The 19,275-nt window shown below is 42.6% G+C and overlaps 1 protein-coding gene across 2 annotated transcripts; it reads right to left on the bottom strand.

Annotated features, from left to right (window-relative positions):
• Positions 1-289: 289 nt before the first annotated feature.
• Positions 290-12,517, bottom strand: RGN (regucalcin). Of its 2 annotated transcripts, XM_059050605.2 has the most exons (6): positions 12,349-12,517; positions 9,780-9,962; positions 3,362-3,577; positions 1,774-1,905; positions 1,265-1,419; positions 290-348 (listed from the first exon to the last, which is right to left on the bottom strand). In XM_059050605.2, exons 1-6 carry the CDS (start codon positions 12,515-12,517, stop codon positions 298-300), a joined length of 906 nt encoding a protein of 301 aa, XP_058906588.1. In that variant the 3' UTR covers positions 290-297. The 2 variants fall into 2 exon arrangements, with proteins under 2 accessions (XP_058906588.1, XP_058906589.2); XM_059050606.2 differs by lacking the exon at positions 3,362-3,577 and having other exon boundaries at positions 12,349-12,511.
• Positions 12,518-19,275: the final 6,758 nt, after the last annotated feature.

Here is a 19,275-nt window from a genome sequence, read left to right on the forward strand (position 1 = left end):
AAATATGGTCCTTTCCCCCTTCCCTGATTCCACCAGCAATTTGCAAAGAATCAAGAGGCTGGTTGACTGTTGAACACCTCTCTATTTCTATAGCACTTTTGCAGAAGGCCTTATAGTATGTTATCAAAACCACCTGTCACCCCTTGTTAAAAATGCTCTATGTTTTAAAAATTGTAATTAAAAATTTAATCCTATTAATATCGTTGCTTCATTTTTTTGGAACTAGACTGAAATTTCAGCACCAGAATTTTCTAGTTGTCTTCTAAGTCTCCTCCACTATGAAGGAAGGCCTGTCACTCATCCTGCATAGGGATAGGGAGGAATTCCTTTGACCCCCAGGCCAGTTATCTGTTAAAAAAAGAAAAGAGAGAAACTCTGATACAAGGTAATTCACAAGTATTCTCCAAAAGCATTTTTATGATTCACAATAATATATTTAGCCACCTATTATCCTTGTTTTGTTTCCTATAATAAAAAGGAACTATTTGATTAGGTATTTATGGTCCACCCCAATTATTCACATAGATAATAATTCAACTAGCAACCATTTACAACTAGGATTGAAAACTGAATTTATTTCTATCTTCTTCCCATCTGTTAAGAAAGGGGTTTGCACCAGATGATTTCTACATTTCTTTTCAGCTCAAGAGATCTATAGCTCTTATCAGTGTTTATTTCACTGCCAAAAAATGTTAAGAACCTGAAAATATTCTTGCAACATCAAAACAATCAACTAATCTTAAAATTTGTTTCAAACTCTGGTTTTCCAAGCCTATTCTACTGATTTATAGAATTTCAAACACCACTGAAGCAAAAAAATATTTTAAAGCACTGTACAAAGTGGGCTAAACACATTGTCCTGGACTTCAGGTCTAGAAAATCTCAATAAAATGTTTTTAAGTCAAGTACGATGAACTTAAATGCCAAATACAATTGTATTTGGGAAGTATGAAAAAGCACCAAGGGCTTCCCTGGTGGTGCAGTGGTTGAGAGTCCGCCTGCCGATGCGGGGGACACGGGTTCGTGCCCTGGTCCGGGAAGATCCCACATGCCGCGGAGCGGCTGGGCCCGTGAGCCATGACCGCTGAGCCTGCGCGTCCGGAGCCTGTGCTCCGCAACAGGAGAGGCCACAACAGTGAGAGGCCCGTGTACCGCAAAAAAACAAAACAAAACAAAAAACAAAAAAACAAAAGCACCAATCATTCAGTTACTTAACCGAAGATCTCCCATCTCACCCTCAAAATAAAAGAAATAGCCAGATCACCTTGAAAATTCCACCAGCTTCAGGTTGCTGCAGTAGACCCTTGGGGTCCATCCCATCCCGGGCACTGGTTACATACATTTCAGAGTAATCCTTCCCTCCGAAGCAGCATGAGGTTGTTTTAACAACAGGCAACTTCACAGTTCGGAGTCTTTTCCCTAGGTCACCAAATATTTCATTTAAAGTCTAGCTCTAGCAAATTTCCACCCGCACAACTTTTTGGGACCCCTTGTGGAGCAATAGGAAAGTTCAAAGAAGATTTGGAGGTCAGACTTCGCCCAGGTATTTCACCTACCTTCCCTGACAGTTTCTTCTGGGCAAAAAGATTTACCTCTACAGGAAAAGGAGTTCTGACTATAACATTTGGGGCTATATCTTTGGCCTTTATTTCCAAGATCATCCAATTGAGACCTTTGAATATATCTCTATATAACTTTATTAGTAATGAAGTTTCTCTGGCCCCTAGTGTTTTCTAGACATGGCGGGGGGTTTTCATTTTGCTGTGGGCCTACCTGTCTCAGGATCCAAACGGATCACTCTTCCTCCATTGTAACAGGCCACCCAGAGCTTCCCCTCAACATCAATACACATTCCATCAGGGATTTGTTCTTCTTTCTCCAGCTTGTAAACACTTCTGCGGTTGGCTATGGTTAAAAATAAAAACAAACAGACAAACCAACCCCACACACCCACCCCCAAACCACAGGCCACTCAATACTGAGCATCAAACAATGAGCAATCAAGTTGATTATAAATACTGATCGCTTCTGCTTATCCAGGGTCTGGCAAATGGGTACCACAGGCGGGATGATTCAGGAAGATTCCTAACTCTAAAAATGTCTAAAAACATGAGTGGGCACCCCTCAACAAAGGATTTATACTGTAGGATTTGGGGTGGATTCACTCCCTTTAGTTTGGGTACAGACACAGCTACCTAAGCTTTCAGAGGAGGAGAGAAAAAAGAAAGCAGAATTCTTAATAAAATAACAAAAGATCTTTTTGAGGGACCTGGACTGAAGCCCTGCATGCCCACCTCAGACACACTTCAGTCTGTGGTTAGACCTTTGCTGTTTTACTTCCCAAAATGCCTACTTTGGGGAATTCCCTGGCGGTCCAGTGGTTAGGACTCCACACTCTCACTGCTGAGGGCCCAGGTTCGAGCTGCCAACAGTTCACGCACAAAAACTAACAAGGTGTATGAGTTCTGTTTCTGCCCAACTAAATGCTCCAAAATCACCTTATCGAAATATTAGAAGAGCTTGTTTCTGAAAAGAGGGGTATTCTGAAATCCAACTGGCCGGCCTTAAAGGGAATCATAACATACAAAAAAACAAGCTTCAAAATCCAGAGGAACATTACACTACAAATTCCAGGTCATTACAGTAATCAGATAGAGGTATAAGGGAAAAAAAATTGTTAAAACCATGTGTAAGTAAAGTGGGTAAAAACAGTCATGAAAAATAGTACTACATATTTCAAAGCAAAACATCTGTGCTGGAATATTTTGCCTCTGATTAAATCTACATGAGACTCATGATTTTTTTCAAGTCATTTTTATGATTGGTTTTGCTCTTGTGGTCTGGCATCTTTCATGAAAGTTTCAAGCACTCCTTTTAAAATTCTTTCCAATAATTCCTTCCCTCCCAGTTTCCAACTATGGCTCATTTAGATCTCACTGGTGGAGTTGAACAATCTGTAACTGCTTTTTTTACTTTTCCATTTTGAAAGGTTGTTCATTTGTCTTTAAGTACTTACCTATAGTTAACTAAAGTACAAATAAGAAGTATCAACCCCAAACTCTAATTTTCTGTTCTTTTGTTCCATTCTGCTGCATACTATTTGCCTTTAAACACCAGCTGGTAGAACAGGATCCATTTTACAGTGAGCCTCTTTCTAGTGATGGTTGCAAGAAAAAGGATTAAGGATCTAGCCATATTATGCCAACTGTGGCCGTATTTAGTTGCGCTGAGAGCCATGGCTTGACTGGCAGCAATAAGTAAGGACCTTTTCAAATGGGTTAAGGGCGAGGCAGCCTGCTAGTCATATGCATATGAAAAAAAATACCAGCAATATTAAGAAAAATAATGAAAAAGTACATACAGATCTTCCCTGTCTGCAGGTCATAGTCAAAAGCATCCACGGAGTAGGACAGGCTATCGATGTAATAGAAGATTTTGTGGTCCAGAGACCAATCCAAACCATTGGAGATGTCCACCTGGTCAAAGTATTTTTCCACATGGTGGTCGGGAAAGAGGGAGTACAGGGACCCTTGGCGCCGCTCCAGAACTGCTGGAGCTGTTTCCTCAGCCATGGTACCTACAAAACCCGAAGAGCACGGAGCTCAGCTGCACAGCCTCCCGCCCGTGCACTGCACCATCTTCTCTCACCAGGACTCCTTCCCTGTGATTAAATCAAGGAAATTATTATACAATCCCAATCTGGGTCCTATGGGTTTTTTTTTTTTAAAATGACAACTGCCTTGCTTATAATGAAAATTAAAACTACCTTGAGAGGTTCTGGTTCCAGACATCTGTACCAACCTCATTTTCTCTCACTGATCACAACTCTAAGACCTGGACAAAATGCATGGCATAGCTATTTGACAACTCTGCAATGTAAATTATCAGGCGGCTCAGAGAACAACACAGAATTTAAAGTATCACCTAATTGGTGGCGAGTTCTTGAGTTCTCCGTTTTATCCTCTAGTATGTCCTGGCCTGAACTCAACCCAGTCTGAAACTTGGAAGTGAGCAGCATGGTGCAGGCAGAAAGAGGTCCAAGAGAAACCTCTAGATCTGGCGCAAGGAGCAGAAAACACTCCTACGGCTCAGAGAGAGGGTGGAAGAAACCCCCTGCTTATTTTCTACTCCTTTTTCTCCATTTTCTCATGCACCAGGCCCCAGGCAATTCTGTAGTCAGGGTAGCAAAGGCAGAGAACGGTCAGAAACAGGAAACTACAGGAATCAAAACTCTGAGGGAAGACGACATTCCTCTGCATTCAGTGAAGCTGCAGGGACAAAAGGGCAGATCAAACACCGTTGCTTTCATGTTCTCTCTCTCTCTCTCTCCCCTCCTGTCACTCGGCCCTGGAGGCAGAACAGTCATAGAAGTGGGTGGTTTCTGACTGGAGGAATGAAAAGGAGCTACAGGAAGCTGGAAAGTACTAGAAGATAATAAAGAGGGATGATGCTCAGGAATGCAACCCCATAAAGTTGTCTGTGATCTGTTGGGCTCATCTGTTTGTACATGCATGGATCTGATTCTAATTAGCATTCTAAAGATTTGGAGAATGGAGCTAATGGATAGAACTCCTTTTAGTTCTCAGACTGACCACTGGAACTAGTGATCTGAACCTAAACATACAGACTGCTTACTGAAACGAATATATCAACACTCTCCATAGGATTTAAATAAGACCCAGCATCTCATAAGGTAATAGTCAAAATGTCCAGGATACAATCCAAAGTTACTTGGCAACACAAAGAAGCATGAAAATCTCAAGTCGTATAGGAAAAAGAATCAAGAGGCAGACAGTGAGATGGCACAGATGTTGGAGTTACTTGACAAAGACTAAAGCAACTCTTATAAAAATGCTCAAATGAACCATCTGCAAAGTCTTAAAACAAAACTCAAAATAGCAGCAAAGAGAAATATAAAGAATCCCCAAGTGAAAATTTTAGAACTGAAAAATAAAATTAATGAAATAAAAAAACCCACTGGATGGACTCAATAGCAGAATACAGATGACAGAGGAAAGAGTCAGTGTATCTGATGCTAGATCAAGAAATTATCCAATCTGAACAACAGAGAGAAAAAAAATACTGAAAAAAAATAGTGTTAGGGACCTGTGGGACAACAACAAAAGAGCTAGCATATGTGTCACTAGATTCCTAGAGAAGAGGACAAAGAATACAGGGCCAAAAAATATTTGAAGAAATAATGGCTCAAAACTCTCCAAGTTTGGTGAAAAGCATAAAACTGTATATTTGAGAAGCTGAGCAAACCCCAAACAGGATAAGCCCAAAGAAACCTATACCCAGACACATCATAATCAAATTTCTAAAAACTTAAGTTAAATAGGGACTTCCCTGGCAGTCCAGTGGTTGGGACTCCATGCTTCCAATGCAGGGGCACGGGTTTGATCCCTAGTCAGGGAACTAAGATGCCACATGCCACGTGGAGTGGCCAAAAAAAACCCCAAACAAACCCCCCCAAAAACAAACAACCAAACTTAAGTTAAATAGAAATCCTTAAGATTAATGAAAGAAAAATGACATAATACAACATATAGGAGAATAATTATTTCAATGACTGTTGATTTTTCACGAGAAACTGTGGAGCTCAGAAGAAAGCGATACATTTTCAATTTGTTGAAAGAAAAAAAATGTGTCAACCTAGAATTTTATATCAAGTGAAAATATCCTTAAAGAATGAAGGTGAAATAAAGACATTCTCCTGTGAAGTAAAACTAAGAGAATTTATACCCAGCAGACTTGCTCTAAAAGAATTGCTAAAGGAAGTTCTTCAGACAGAAGGGAAATACCAAAAGGAACAACAGGAATGAAGAAAGAGCAATAGAAATAGCACATATATGAGTAAATATAATAGACTATTCTTCCCTTTAGTTCCTTAAAATATTTCTGATGATCAAAAGCAAAAATTACATTTTCTGATGGGATTTTAAATCTATGTATATAAAGACAACTATGACATAAATGGGTGATTGTCAATTGAAGTGGTAAAATATTGGTTCTAGATAGACTGAAAAGTTAACTATACATTTGTAATCTATTCAGGAACCCTTAAAAAACTATACAGAGAGATATAGTGAAAAATCACAATAAGTAAATTAAAATTGAATTCTAAATATATTCAAATAACCCAAAAGAAGGCAGGAAAGGGGAAACAGAGTAACAAAAAATACAGAGGGAAAGAAGAGAAAACAAATAATAAATGGTGGACCTAAGTCAAAGCATATCAATAATTACATTAAATGTAAATAATCTAAACACATCAATTAAGATAATGTCAGAATAAACTTTTTGAAAATAGAACTATATGCTGTCTATAAGAAACTCACTTCAAATATAAGGATATAGGTAGATTAAAAGTAAAAGGATGGGAAAAGACCTATCCTATGCAAATATTAATTTAAAATAACTGTAGAGGCTATGTTAGTATCAGACAAGATATACTTAGAGCAAAGAAAACTACCAGGGATAAATAGGAGTAACTACATATTGTGAAAACAGTCACTTCACTAAGGAGACATAATAATCCTAAATGTGCATGTGCTTAACAACAGACCTTCAAAATACACAAGGCAAAAGTCAGAACTGAAAGGAGAAACACACAAATCCATAATTCTGCTTGGAAATGTCAGCATCCCTTTCTCCGTAATACATCCAAGTAGATAGAAAATCAGCAAAGAAATAGAAGAACTGAATACCATCAACCAAACTGGACTTAAGTGACATTTATAGAGAACACTCCATTCAACAACAGCAGAATACACATTCTTCTCACGTGCCCATGAAATATGCACTTAGACTTGAGTGTGATCTCAGAAGACAGAGCAGAATTTAACATAATGAAGAAATTGGAAAGTTCATTTACTATAACATGCTCTATCTGAAAGAAGAGTGAGTTAGAGGAAAATGGACTGAAACTGGGAAGCCTGAACAGCAAGCCAGACCTCCCTCCTTGTTTTTTTGCTATAGGGCAGTTAGGTTTGTTTCTATTATTTCTATTCCACCCCCACCCACCCCCTTCCCCCACTATCTGCCTCACAGAAGGAGATGCCTGGAACATGAATGTGGATGCCCCACTGCTTAGTGGGAAAGAAACTGGAGTCCTGGTTTATCATTATCTAGTAGTGAGCCCAGACAGGTGAGACCTTGGGTGTTGGGACACCTTCAGGGTACTACCCACCACTAAGAGACCCCCATCCAGACTATCAGATGACCTCACCCTTTTCTGGGCCAGGGACAGCTCTCAACACCTGCTGAAAGCTATAAACTCTCTCTAGAAAAAGTTTCTCAGGTGCTTCTGACAGATGCACACTGATGCCTACAATTTTAAGGGGTCTCCAGGGGGCAAAGGTTAAGAACTGGGGGACTCCAGGCTAAGAACTCAGGCCTCTGAGGACATTTTAATTTTGTCTCACCAAGTGCCACAGAGCTGTAAACTTCTAGCCATAAGGGAGAGAGACAACTTCAACAGGAGGTAGAGTATCCAATCATATTTCTTCATCCTGGAGAAATTACTGGCAGAAGGGCTTCCAATGGATTCTCATCTTTAATCTTTCAACCTGTCCTGGACTAGATCTGTGGTTGTGTAAAGTCCAGGAAGATGGGAAACAATCCACACCACCTGCTCAGATCTTACTTACCTTCCATGTTGAAAGTGAATGGAGGGACTTCCCTGGTGGTCCAGTGGCTAAGACTCCGTGCTCCCAATGCAGGGGCCCCGGGTTCGATCCCTGCTCAGGGAACTAGATCCCACATGCATGCCGCAACTAAGAATTCACATGCTGCAACTAAAAGATCCCGCATGCCACAACTAAAGATCCTGCGTACCACAACAAAGACCCAGCGCAGTGAAAGAAAGAAGGAGAGAGAAAGAGAAAAGAATAAAGGAAGAAAGAAAGAAGGAAAGAAAGGAAGAAAGAGAATGGAGCCAGGACAGCATGACTGATGATGTGAGGTGGAAACAACAGGGATTTAGAATCAACTTTGGCTAACTATAGGGTTGTTAGGATGGGAGCTAAATGAGAACTAAATGTGAAATGCATTATTTAATTTTGAACTAGAGTTAAAATTCATTTAAATCTGTATATAAGTCATTCTGCAGCCATCATAATAAAGATGGCTTCAAGTGAGAATCATCAAGGAATGTAAAACCTAAGGAAGATATTTTGATGAGGACCAGGATATTTGCTTGGACTTAAAGTATCTCCCCATGTTGTAGCCAGCCTCTAAGATGACCCATAATGATCCCTGCCTCCCAGTATTCACACCCTTGTCTAGTCCCCTCCATAAGTTTGTGACCAATAGCACATGGCAGAAGTGAGGCTATGTCACTTCTGAGATTGGTTATAATAGGACTGTAGCTTCCATCTTGGGCTTTCTCTCTCTCTCTCTCTCTCTCTCTCTCTCTCTGTCTCTCATCACTGGCTCTGGAGGAAGCCATGTCCCGGGCAGTCCTATGGAGAGGCCCACGCAGTAAGGAAATGAAGCCTCCTGCCAACTGCCTGCCATGTCAGTGAGATTTGAAGCAGATCCTCCAGGCCGCTTCAGAGACTCCAGCTCCCTCCAAGGCTGTTGCCCCAGCCAACAGCTTGACTGTAACTTCAGGACATAGCCTTGAACCATCCAGCCAAGCCAGATCCTTGACCTTCAGAAACTATGTGAGATAATATATGTTTGTTATTTTAAGCCACTAAATTTCAGGGTAATTTGTAACACAGCAATAGATCAGTAACAGACCCCACAAACTGCTTATAAATTGCAATTTAAAAATAGTAACTATGTAGTAGAGAAATCTAAGACCTCAACTGGGTGATCAAAACTGACATCACCAATGAGGGACAGATGGTATCCAGATGGGATACCCCGAAAAGGACAGAACAGCACCTATGCAGTGATTCCAGCCATGAATATATAGCATCAATCTAATCACAAGGAAACATTAGACAAACACAAAAACATGAGGAATGTTCTGTTAAAAAAGAGGGGAGTTGGACGAGATTGTAGTCTTCAAAAATGGCAATGTCATAAAAGACAAAGAAAGGCTATGTTCCATTCCAGATGAAAGAAGATTAAAGAGAAATGACAACTAAATGCAGTACATAATCCTAGACTAGATTCTGTACTGGAGGGAAAGAATGCTATAAAGAACATTATTTGGCGAATTGACAAAACTGAAATATAGATAGTACATCATATAAAATTGTCATAATGTTAAACTTCTTTGAGTTGATTACTGTACTGTGGTCATGTAAGAATATGTCATTTTTTTCTTGGGAAATTCACACTGAAGTATTTTAGAGGTAAAGGCACATGATATATGCAACTTACTTTCAAATGATCCTGGAGAAAAATGTTTATGTACTGAAAGAGCAGTTGGAACAAAATGTTGACAATAGGTGAGTCTAGGTAAAGGCTATACAGGTGTTGTTTGTACTATTGTTACTTTTTTCTTCTGAAAGTTTGAAATTATTTCCGATTTAAACAGTAACCACAACACAACCTCTATCTTAAAACTCATTTAAACTACAAAAATACAATACAAATTTTAGTCTGCTAGAGACAGCAGTTGAAAGGGATATCTATGAAGTTTTTCTCATGGGATTTTTTTTTTTTTTTTTTTTTGGATACAAGTGACTTACGTAATAATAAAAGAAGAACCCGAGACCCGTTATGAATACGTCTTTTACTACTGCAGCTGTGAGGCTTTTGTAAGTCATATTCTGGTCTTCCCCAAAGCTCAGTAAGTAGGTGCTAAAGATAAACCATACCAGCAAAGTATCTCCCAGCGGGATCCACCTTCCCGTCATTGAATCGATTGTTTTTCTTTTCTTTATCTACTGTGGCCAAGACAACTGTTGACTGATCTTCCCAGTTCAAAGCACAGAACTTTGTTCCAACTGTGGCGACATAGCCTCCTGACTGGCGAAGGGCCACAGAGCTGACTGGGGCATCTGCAGAGGTAAAAGCAGCAGTCAGAGGGCAGCCAGTAGTCATAGTGTCCATCACTCCACCCAGCATCTATCTCTAAGAGGTTGCAGCTCTTTTGACAAGGGGATTGCTCCCTCCTCTCTGTTAAACAGTGAAGGTTACATAACCCAGTATATTCGTTGAGCATGAACTCCGTGTGCTGTTCCGGGCAGCATGGATGGAAAGATGAATGAAACCCAACTCCTCTGGAAGCTCCCAGTCTAGCGGGAGAAGCAGAGAAGTCAAACCACAGCAGCCACCATACACTGGGGCAGGTGCCACAGCAAGTTCAGAGGCGAGGTTCCTAAGGGGGTGGTGTGTAAACCAGGGCAGTTGTCACAGAGCAAGCGATGCTCAGTTTGCCTGATCTTCAGGAAATGAAGGGACACAAACTGTGTTTATCTCCAGCAACTGGGTTTTGTGACATCTCTCTCTCCCTCAAGTACAGGGCTTGTCTTTTTAAAAAAAAAAAAAAAAAATTAGGACTTGTCTTTTTAAAGGGACCCATTTTGTATGTATTTAATTGAAAATTGTTTCTTAAATCCTTTTTGGAAGTAAGCATGATTAAAAAATAATAGAGGGACTTCCCTGGTGGCACAGTGGCTAAGACTCTGTGCTCCCAATGCAGGGGCCCGGGTTCGTTCCCTGGTCAGGGAACTAGATCCCACATGCATGCTGCAACTAAGGAGCCCACGTGCTGCAACTAAGGAGGTGGCAAGCCGCAACTAGGGAGCCCACCTGCCGCAACTAAGACCCGACACAACCAAATAAATAAAAATAAATATTAAAAAAAAATAATAGAAATGTAGATGCAGTGATTTTTAAAATCACGTCTTCATTATACTACTATATTTTGTATATTTAAATTTTAGGTTTTCTGGGTTTAACATTTTTCCACTTATAAGGAAACTTTTTTTTTTTTTTGGCTGTGTTGGGTCTTCGTTTCTGTGCGAGGGCTTTCTCTAGTTGCGGCGAGCGGGGGCCACTCTTCATCGCGGTGCGCAGGCCTCTCACTGTCGCAGCCTCTCTTACTGCGGAGCACAGGCTCCAGACACGCAGGCTCAGTAGTTGTGGCTCACGGGCCCAGTTGCTCCGCGGCATGTGGGATCTTCCCAGACCAGGGCTCGAACCCGTGTCCCCTGCAATGGCAGGCAGATTCTCAACCACTGCGCCACCAGGGAAGCCCGAAACTTTCTTTTTTAAGTGGAGAGATTGATTACCATGGTGAGTACTCACAGGAAACAAATTGACAGACTTTATTGTGAAAACATTTCCTAAGCATCTATTCAGTGCAAGACGCTTGGTGCCCTGTGCAGAAGTTGATTCCTGCCGTGGAGGGTCCCAGGGAATGTGCAAGACACTAGTAGGAGTGTCATATCCTCATCAGGGATCCCAACCTGTGGCCTGAGGCTTCTGTTAGCTTTTAAGCTACTGTGGACACCACAAGCCCTTCCCAGGGTTTGGTTTTTTTGTTTGTTTGTTTTGTTTCTGTCTTGCAGATTAGGGGTAGGAATATATCCCTAATGTGTGCATACTGGGAAAGAGAGACTAGGGAAGGTGATGGGTCCCTCCCCCAAGTTTGATCACAGCAGGTCACAGTCATTTTGCCTCTAGCCACAGTCCTGTCCATGAGTGAATTAAAAGCTGTTCCCTCTCATCTAAAAAAAAAAAAAAAAAAAAAGGTTCCCAGTTCCGGGTTGAGAGAGAGTGTCCTGAGGTCACAGGAATTCCTGGTATCTCTTTCCCACGAACACAATAATGAAAAGAAGAAACTTCTTTATCTCTAGTCAAGCCCATACCCTTGGGCCATAGAATGTGATAAACCCCTCCATGGGAAATCACAGGGCCATTAACAGAAGCATACTCCAATGCACTCGAAATTCCTTTGTGAATCCTGTTTTGAACAGTGAACAGAAAGTCCCGGTTAATGCTTTCTAAGTCCAAAAGCTCCTCTTTGCACAAAGAGGGGATATATCTGTTGTTATTATTATTATTATTATTTTTTTTTTTGCAAATTAAGGCCTTGGCCTGACCCAAGGTAGATAACCTTTGCTGTGTCACAAACCGGGTCTCCAACTTTCACGGCTGTTAACTGAAGGTATGAAGGAAAGATCCTACCATGACTCACCATCCAAAACATCATGGGGAATGTTGCGCGGCACCCGCAGGGGAAGAGGAAAGTATTGACCATCCAGATTTTACCCCTGGGTCAAAGTGGGGGACACAGAAAGGATGACAATCCAACAGTTTTCAAGCATATTCAGTACGCTTTAACAAGAAGGTCCTGAAGGAATGACACATTAGGTGACCGCCCCTCCCCAGGGAAGAGATGGCTGTCTGGGCAGATCCAAGCCCATCCTTCATCCTTACCCACAGTCACTTGCTGCACTTGCTTGCTGAGCGAATCCCACCGGCAAACCGTTTTTGCAGGGATATCTACGAAGAGCAGAGAGTTGGATGCCTCCTCCCACACTGGAGACTCACCGCAGCGCCAGTTCTCCCGCAAAACACACTCAATCTTAGCGGAAGACATTGTCATGGGGGAGATTTACTGAAGACAACAGAGATAAAGTGAAATGTCATCGCATGGAGCAAATTCAGCAAAACACCTAAGACGCTGATAAGATCCCAATACAGTTTGAGTTTTTAAAATCAGAACTGGAAAGGCTGGACACACTTTCCCCAGATCAGAACAAAATATGCAATGTGGCAGGAGGAGACAGATCAAAAAGAAGAAAGAGCTGATAGGCCATAACACAAGACATCTTCAATCAACTTACCGGTGCTTTTTTTTTTTTTTTTTCCTTTCAAGGTTTCTCTTAAAAAGAGAGAGAAAAAAAGCAACACTCCGGCATCCACACCTTGGCGCTAGTGACCCCAGAGAGAGCTGGCTGCTTCTACAAGGCAAGGCTGCCTTTATGCCAGCACCCAAGCCCCCAAGGCGGGTCAGGGGGTGGGAAACTCCCTCATTGGTGGCCCTCTGGGTGTCCTTCCCCTGCTGCCCTTCCCATCCGTGCATGGTGTTGATTGCCTTCTCTGACGGCCCAAAGGCCAATCTTCCTGCTCTGCACTTTTCTGAACTGCATTTTTAGAAATGCAGTTCATCAGTGATAATACGCTAAAGTAGAAATAACATCCATATTCTTTTTTTAAATTGAAGTATATGGGCTTCCCAGGTGGCGCAGTGGTTGAGAGTCCTCCTGCCGATGTAGGAGACACGGGTTCGTGCCCTGGTCCGGGAAGATCCCACATGCCGCGGAGCAACTAAGCCCGTGAGCCATGGCCGCTGGGCCTGCGCGTCCGGAGCCTGTGCTCCGCAACGGGAGAGGCCACAACAGTGAGAGGCCCGCATACCGCAAAAAAAAAAAAAAATAAAATAAAAAAAAAAAATAAATTGAAGTATAGTTGATTTACAATGTTGTGTTAATTACTGCTGTACAGCAAAGTGATTCAGTTATACATATATATATATATTCTTTAAAAAATATATTCTTTTCCATTATGGTTTTTAATAAGATGTTGAATATAGTTCCCTGTGCTATACAGTACAACCTTGTTGTTTATCCCTCCTATATATAAAAGCTTACATCTGCTAATCCGAACCTCCCACTCCATCCCTCCCCCAACCCCCTCCCCCTTGGCAACCACCAGTCTGTTCTCTATAACATCCATTTTCAAATTCAGACAATGGAAAGGGGCGAGAAAAGGACATTGTTGGGGCACCAATGTAGGAAATGACAGCAGCCCCTCAGCTATTTCTTGCTGCCTAGGAAGGCACCATGCCAGTTTGGCAAGGAGTCTTGAACTCCACAGGCAGGAACGTTCTATGCTGGGACTTTAGGCCAGTGGCTGTGACCAGCGAACAGGTAGAAGAAAAAGAAAAATTATCAGAAAAGAAAAAATCCTTACTTGAGAAACCCACGTGGGAGAGGAAAGACAGACAACTTTCAAGAGCCTTCTCTCTTTCCCAGGCTGTGTCCTGATGATGATCAAAACTGCCTGCATCTTCACCCGTCTCCTTGACAATTATCTGATTTGAAGTCACTGGATGGGCAAATTAATGATAGGGGAAAATAATCTTTGGTTTAATATTACCTTCGATAAACCCGCTTTTTTTTTTTTTTTTTTTTTTTTTTTTTTTTTTTTAGGAAACACAGCTCAAATCGTCCTCAAATGCTGCCTGCCAGCGCTGTAGCATTTGCAGTCCTCACTGGCTGTTAAAAATTGGCAGAGGTTCTAAAGGCCTTCCTGCTGTCAATCTGAGATAAGGCCCAAGATCAGACGCGGGAGTTTTGCAATCGCAACTTTTAACCCCACTCTCCGTGGTGCAAGCCGGGGGGAGCGGGCGTCTGGCAAATGTCCCTTTACTGCTCGGGCCACCTGTGCGGGCGCGGGGCCCGGGACCGCCTGGCGGCGCGGCCGCATTCTCGGGTGCCGCGGGGAAGCTGAAGGTTGCGCCCGCCTCCTCCCCAGCCCCGGCCGGCCGAGTGGGGTGCGCGCGGGGCGCGGGTTCCCGGGTGGCAGAGGGGGTCGGTCTCCTTTCAGCCGCATGGGTTTGGGGGTGTGGCTGGCTGTCGCCAGATGTCCCCTCTCCAGGGAGGGGGCGGGGAGGCCGGCCTGAGCAGGGCACTCACCAGCCTGATGACTTGCAGGTGGCTTGGAGGTCAGGTGGCAGAGCAGGGCCCGCGGTGGAGGGTCACCCGGCCCGGGCTGTGGGTGGGAACGGATTCCCTCTACGCCTTCCCACCTTCTCGGCAGGAAGAATCCAGCAGAGCCCGCCGGGGCAGGGAGGTGGGACAGAGGCTTGGAGCCCAGTGCACCTAAGCTTTGGAGTTTGGACGGATAGCTAAAGGTAATCTCTGACAACCAAAAAAAGTTATCCAAATGCCTCACCGAGAGATTGGGTCGAGGGTCCGGTTAAACACAAACAGGTTCAAAAGGAAAGTTCAAGCAGTTAAACAAATCCTATTTTCTTAGTGGAGAAGAGTCAACTGGAGGCCAACTCTTGCAAAACGTTTTTGGTGGGGCAAGAGGAGAGGCTTTATTTGATGTTTAGCGAAATAAGTCAGAGAAAGACAAAGTCTGTGTGATATCACTTATAGGTGGAATCTAAAAAATACAACAAACTAATGAATATAACACAAAGAAGCAGACTCACAGATATAGAGAACAAACTAGTGGTTACCAGTGGGGAGAGGGAAGGGGGGAGGGGCAAGGTAGGGGTAGGGGAGTAAGAGGTACAAACTACTAGGTATAAAATAAATAAGATACAAGGAAATATTGTACAGCACAGGGAATATAGCCAATATTTTATAATAACTATAAGTGGAATATAACCTTTAAAAATTGTGAATCACTATGCTGTACATCTGAAACGTATGTAATATTGTACATCAACTATACCTCAATTTAAAAAAATCCTGTGGAATAAATATTCCTAAACTGCACTCAGTTTCACATTCTCCATTGAGAGCCTAAATGCATTCCTGGCTCTGCCACCTGACGATCCATACTTTCTCTAAATAACCCACACGTTTGGAACATTAAAAAATAAAATTAAGGGAGGGAGGTAAACAGAATGGTGGCTGCTCCTGAGGGATGCGAGTCAGGTATTAACCGTGAAGGGGAGTTGAGGGAATTTTCTGTGGTGCTGGAGCTGTTCTGTATCCTGATGGAGGCGTGAGTTGCACAGGTGTATGTACTGTCAAAAACCATCCAGTGCCACACTTGAGATTTATGCATTTTATTGTATGTGTTGAATCCAAGGTCAGTGTTACCTCATTATTTATATCTCTCAATCATGTGTCCCATTCTTTGCCATCTGCACTATCAAATTGCACTCAAATCACGATCATTGTGGCATTCTAATTTCCTTTAATTCACTAAGGAGGAAGAACCAGAAATCAATACCTAAAGGCACAAGGCTCTAGGCAGGCAGGAGATGGTTGGAGCAATCTCAGTTCAGTTTACGGTCAGTACTTAGAATAAATGGTGTTTATGGCCTCAGTTATTTCACCTTCACACCGGGAGGTACTTAAGACAACTACTCTCCCATGTCTCCATTTACGCGTAGGAAGGAAGTATACAAAGCCTCCGAAAGCCACACGTCCAGCTGGGAAAAATCTGGCAAAGAGCCCAAACCATCGGTAGAAAAGTAAGAACTTGTAGGACATTTTCTTGGGGGAGGCAAAGACTGGGACTGCGATTTCCAGATGTTGGGGGTTCTCTTGTGTCTTCTTATCTCGTGGCTTCCTCTAACTCCTCAATGCTGATGACTCCCCCAAATATATCTCAGCTCAGATCTTTCCCCTAAACTACAGTCCTGTAGCTCAAACCCTCTACTTAACAGCACCACTGAGCTGTCCAAACCCAATCCCATTACTCTCCACAAACTGCCTGAGCACTCTGTCTCGGTGACTGGGACCATGTTCCAGCCAATGGACTGTGTAAGAAGCCTGGACACCTCACTAGACTTCTCTTGTTCCCTACCTCAAGTCCAGTTAGTCATCAGATCATAAATATTGTCACTTTAGTGTCCTTCCAGCTACGTTGGCACTGCCCTAGTTCATTCAGGCCTTCCCCATTTCTTGCCCAAACTGTTGTCATCTTCTTGGAGGTCTTGTCTCACACCTTTGGATCTGCTGCCAAGATGGTCCGCTAGACCATGAGTCCTGTAGAGCAGGGGATGCATCTTATTTACCCTCTCCTTCCCAGGTCCAACCACAGTGCTGACACATAGAGCTTGTTCAACTACATGCATTTTTTTTTTTTTGGTAGGGAAGGGGTAACTATATTTTGAAAAATTTTCAGTCATACAGAAAAGTTGCAGGAATAATATAAAGAATTCATGACTACCCTTCATCTAGATTCCCCAAATGTTAACAGTTTACCACATTTGCTTTATCCTTCTCTCATTTACATATACATATATATATATTAAATTTTTTTTTTCTGAACAGTTTGAGAGTTAGTTACAGACATGGTGCTCCTTTACACACACACTGTGTGTAAATGCACACACACTGTGGTGTGCATTTCCTGAAGACAAGGACATTCTCTTATATAACCACAGTACAGTTATCAAGATCAGGGAATTTTTTTTGGGGGGGGCACACCACGTGGCTTGTGGCAATCTTAGTTCCCCGACCAGGGATTGAACCCAGGCTCACAGCAGCAGTGAAAGCGTGGAGTCCTAACCACTACCGCCAGGGAATTCCCAAGATCAGGCAATTAACATCCATATAGTATTATCTAGCTGAGTTTCCTCAGTTGTCCCACTAATGTTCTTTCTAGCAAAAGAAAAAAAAGTATTTCGTTCCCAATTCCAATCCAGGGTAAAGCATTGTGTTTAGCTGTGTTTAGTCTCCTTTAACCTGGACCAGCTCTTCAGCCTTTTTTTCTTTTATGACATTGATATTTTTGGAGTTCAAAGTGCAGAATGTTCCTTAATTTGGGATTATTTGCCTTTTCCTCATGGTTAATTCAATTTATACCTTTTTGGCAATAAATAAAAGTGATGCTGCTTCCATCTTAACATCTGGAGGTAAATGATTTGTTAACTTTGATCACAGTATGTGGTTATTGAATCTTTATAAAATGCAATCTAATCCTACCACCCTTCAATGGACCTAAAAGCATATACGGCCCTGCAGACTTGCTGGTAGTCCCTTCTTGACCTCAGTCATGTCCTAGCTATATATTCTCTCTGCTTCTTGCCTTTGAACTTGCTATTCTCTGACTAGACACGTTTTTCCTCCCACTAAATCCAACCCCTACCTCTATACTGGGCTAACTCCTACCTAAGATTCACCCTAGTGTCCCCTCTACCAGGAAGCCTTCACTGAAACCTCTGGCTCTGACATGTCACTTGTACAGCACCCTGTCTTTACGTGTTATTATAATACTCATCACACTGCCTGAGAACCGTTGGCTTGTCTGTCTCTCCTGCTACATTATGAGCTCTTAGAGGGTAAGTCCTGGATCTTTCATTGTAAGTCCCTTCATTCATTAATTTGTTCATCCAGTCACACAAATCTGGGTTCATTGATTCCTTGCCACGAAGGAGAACATATACACCACGCAATGTCTCGGTAAGAAGGTGTTAGATTCTATTACGGGATGTGGCCTTGTGTTAGGCGATTTGGGGGGAGAGTCCAAGGATTGGAGGCTGTCAGAAAGTGGGGGTGATTCTATGATTGGGTATCTTAATCCTTATCTAGAAAGATGAGGCGAAGGGAGTGATTGATAAAGAAGCAGCACCCATTCATACGAGCTAGGAGAGGGTGATGTTTAGTCATTTGGGGAATTTGGACAATGCTTATTTGTCTAGTTTTTGTCTTGATCCATTACAATCATAGAGTGGCCTTGTCTGATGTTTGGAATCTGTGAAATTGGTTTTGTCCATCGGGAGAGCACCAAGGCCTTGCTGTGAGTGCCAGGCCAGCTCCTGGATGTCAGGGGCTGCATTTCTTTCTCATTTCCCCGCTTTCATCCAAGGTCAGATGAGGTCAGGTCACAGGACATGAATTTATATATTCTAATCATCACCATTGCTGAGATATTGCTGATCTGGAGGTGGCACCGAGAAAATTGTCTGTAGGAGGACTTGGGCAAGTCTCTCCTGCTCCTTTTGTTGCAGGATGAGGTATTGAATCTTCTGATGTGACAAGGGCTGCACAGTGGCATTTATGACGCTGGACAGGATCCATCGGCCAAAAGCACCAGAAACAGTTACCAGAAACAAGATGATGATTTGTCCTCGTAATAGACTCTGGACACAGGGGCCTAGATGACCCAACCCAGGCCATGGAAACATGTCCCATGGTCCAGCTGGTCTCTTGTAGAGAGCCAGGTGCCTTTTTCTTTTAGCCTCATCAGAATTGTTCTACTTGACTTGTAGTATTTATATAAGTGCAGCAAGAGGTATTGCTAAAGCTAACTCGCTCCTCGGATTGCTCGTGACAGCCTGGCTAAAGAATTTAGACTTTTTGGGGGGTGAGGGAGTCTTCCAGAGTAGAAGTTGTGTCATTGATGGCATCTGTTAGGGTCTGAGACAGGTTTGGGGCCACCTTTTCACCACTGTGGGAACCGCAGCTCACAGAGAATGCAGGAGGAGCCCGTTATCTTTCTGGAAGTTGTCCAGATTCTGCTGTGCTTCCCTCTTCTTTTCGTGAAAATTTGATCCTCTGGAAGAGAGGTAGTTTTAAATATCTGAAAGTCTCTAACAATTACCCCAAATATATTGGATAAGTTAGTGTGTGGCAGGTTGGTGTAAGTCTGATGTCCACCTCAGAAATG

This window comes from Kogia breviceps, chromosome X (assembly GCF_026419965.1).
Source record: "Kogia breviceps isolate mKogBre1 chromosome X, mKogBre1 haplotype 1, whole genome shotgun sequence".
Classification (NCBI taxonomy): domain Eukaryota; kingdom Metazoa; phylum Chordata; class Mammalia; order Artiodactyla; family Physeteridae; genus Kogia; species Kogia breviceps.

Coding starts and splice junctions, on each gene's coding strand:
- RGN (XM_059050605.2), bottom strand. CDS start 12,517: ATGACAATGTCTTCCGCTAAGATTGAGTGTGTTTTGCGGGAGAACTGG. Junction 9,963..12,348: donor AGTGCAGCAAGTGACTGTGG/GTAAGGATGAAG, acceptor TTACCTCTGCAG/ATGCCCCAGTCAGCTCTGTG. Junction 349..1,264: donor AAGCTGGTGGAATTTTCAAG/GTGATCTGGCTA, acceptor TTTTTTTAACAG/ATAACTGGCCTGGGGGTCAA.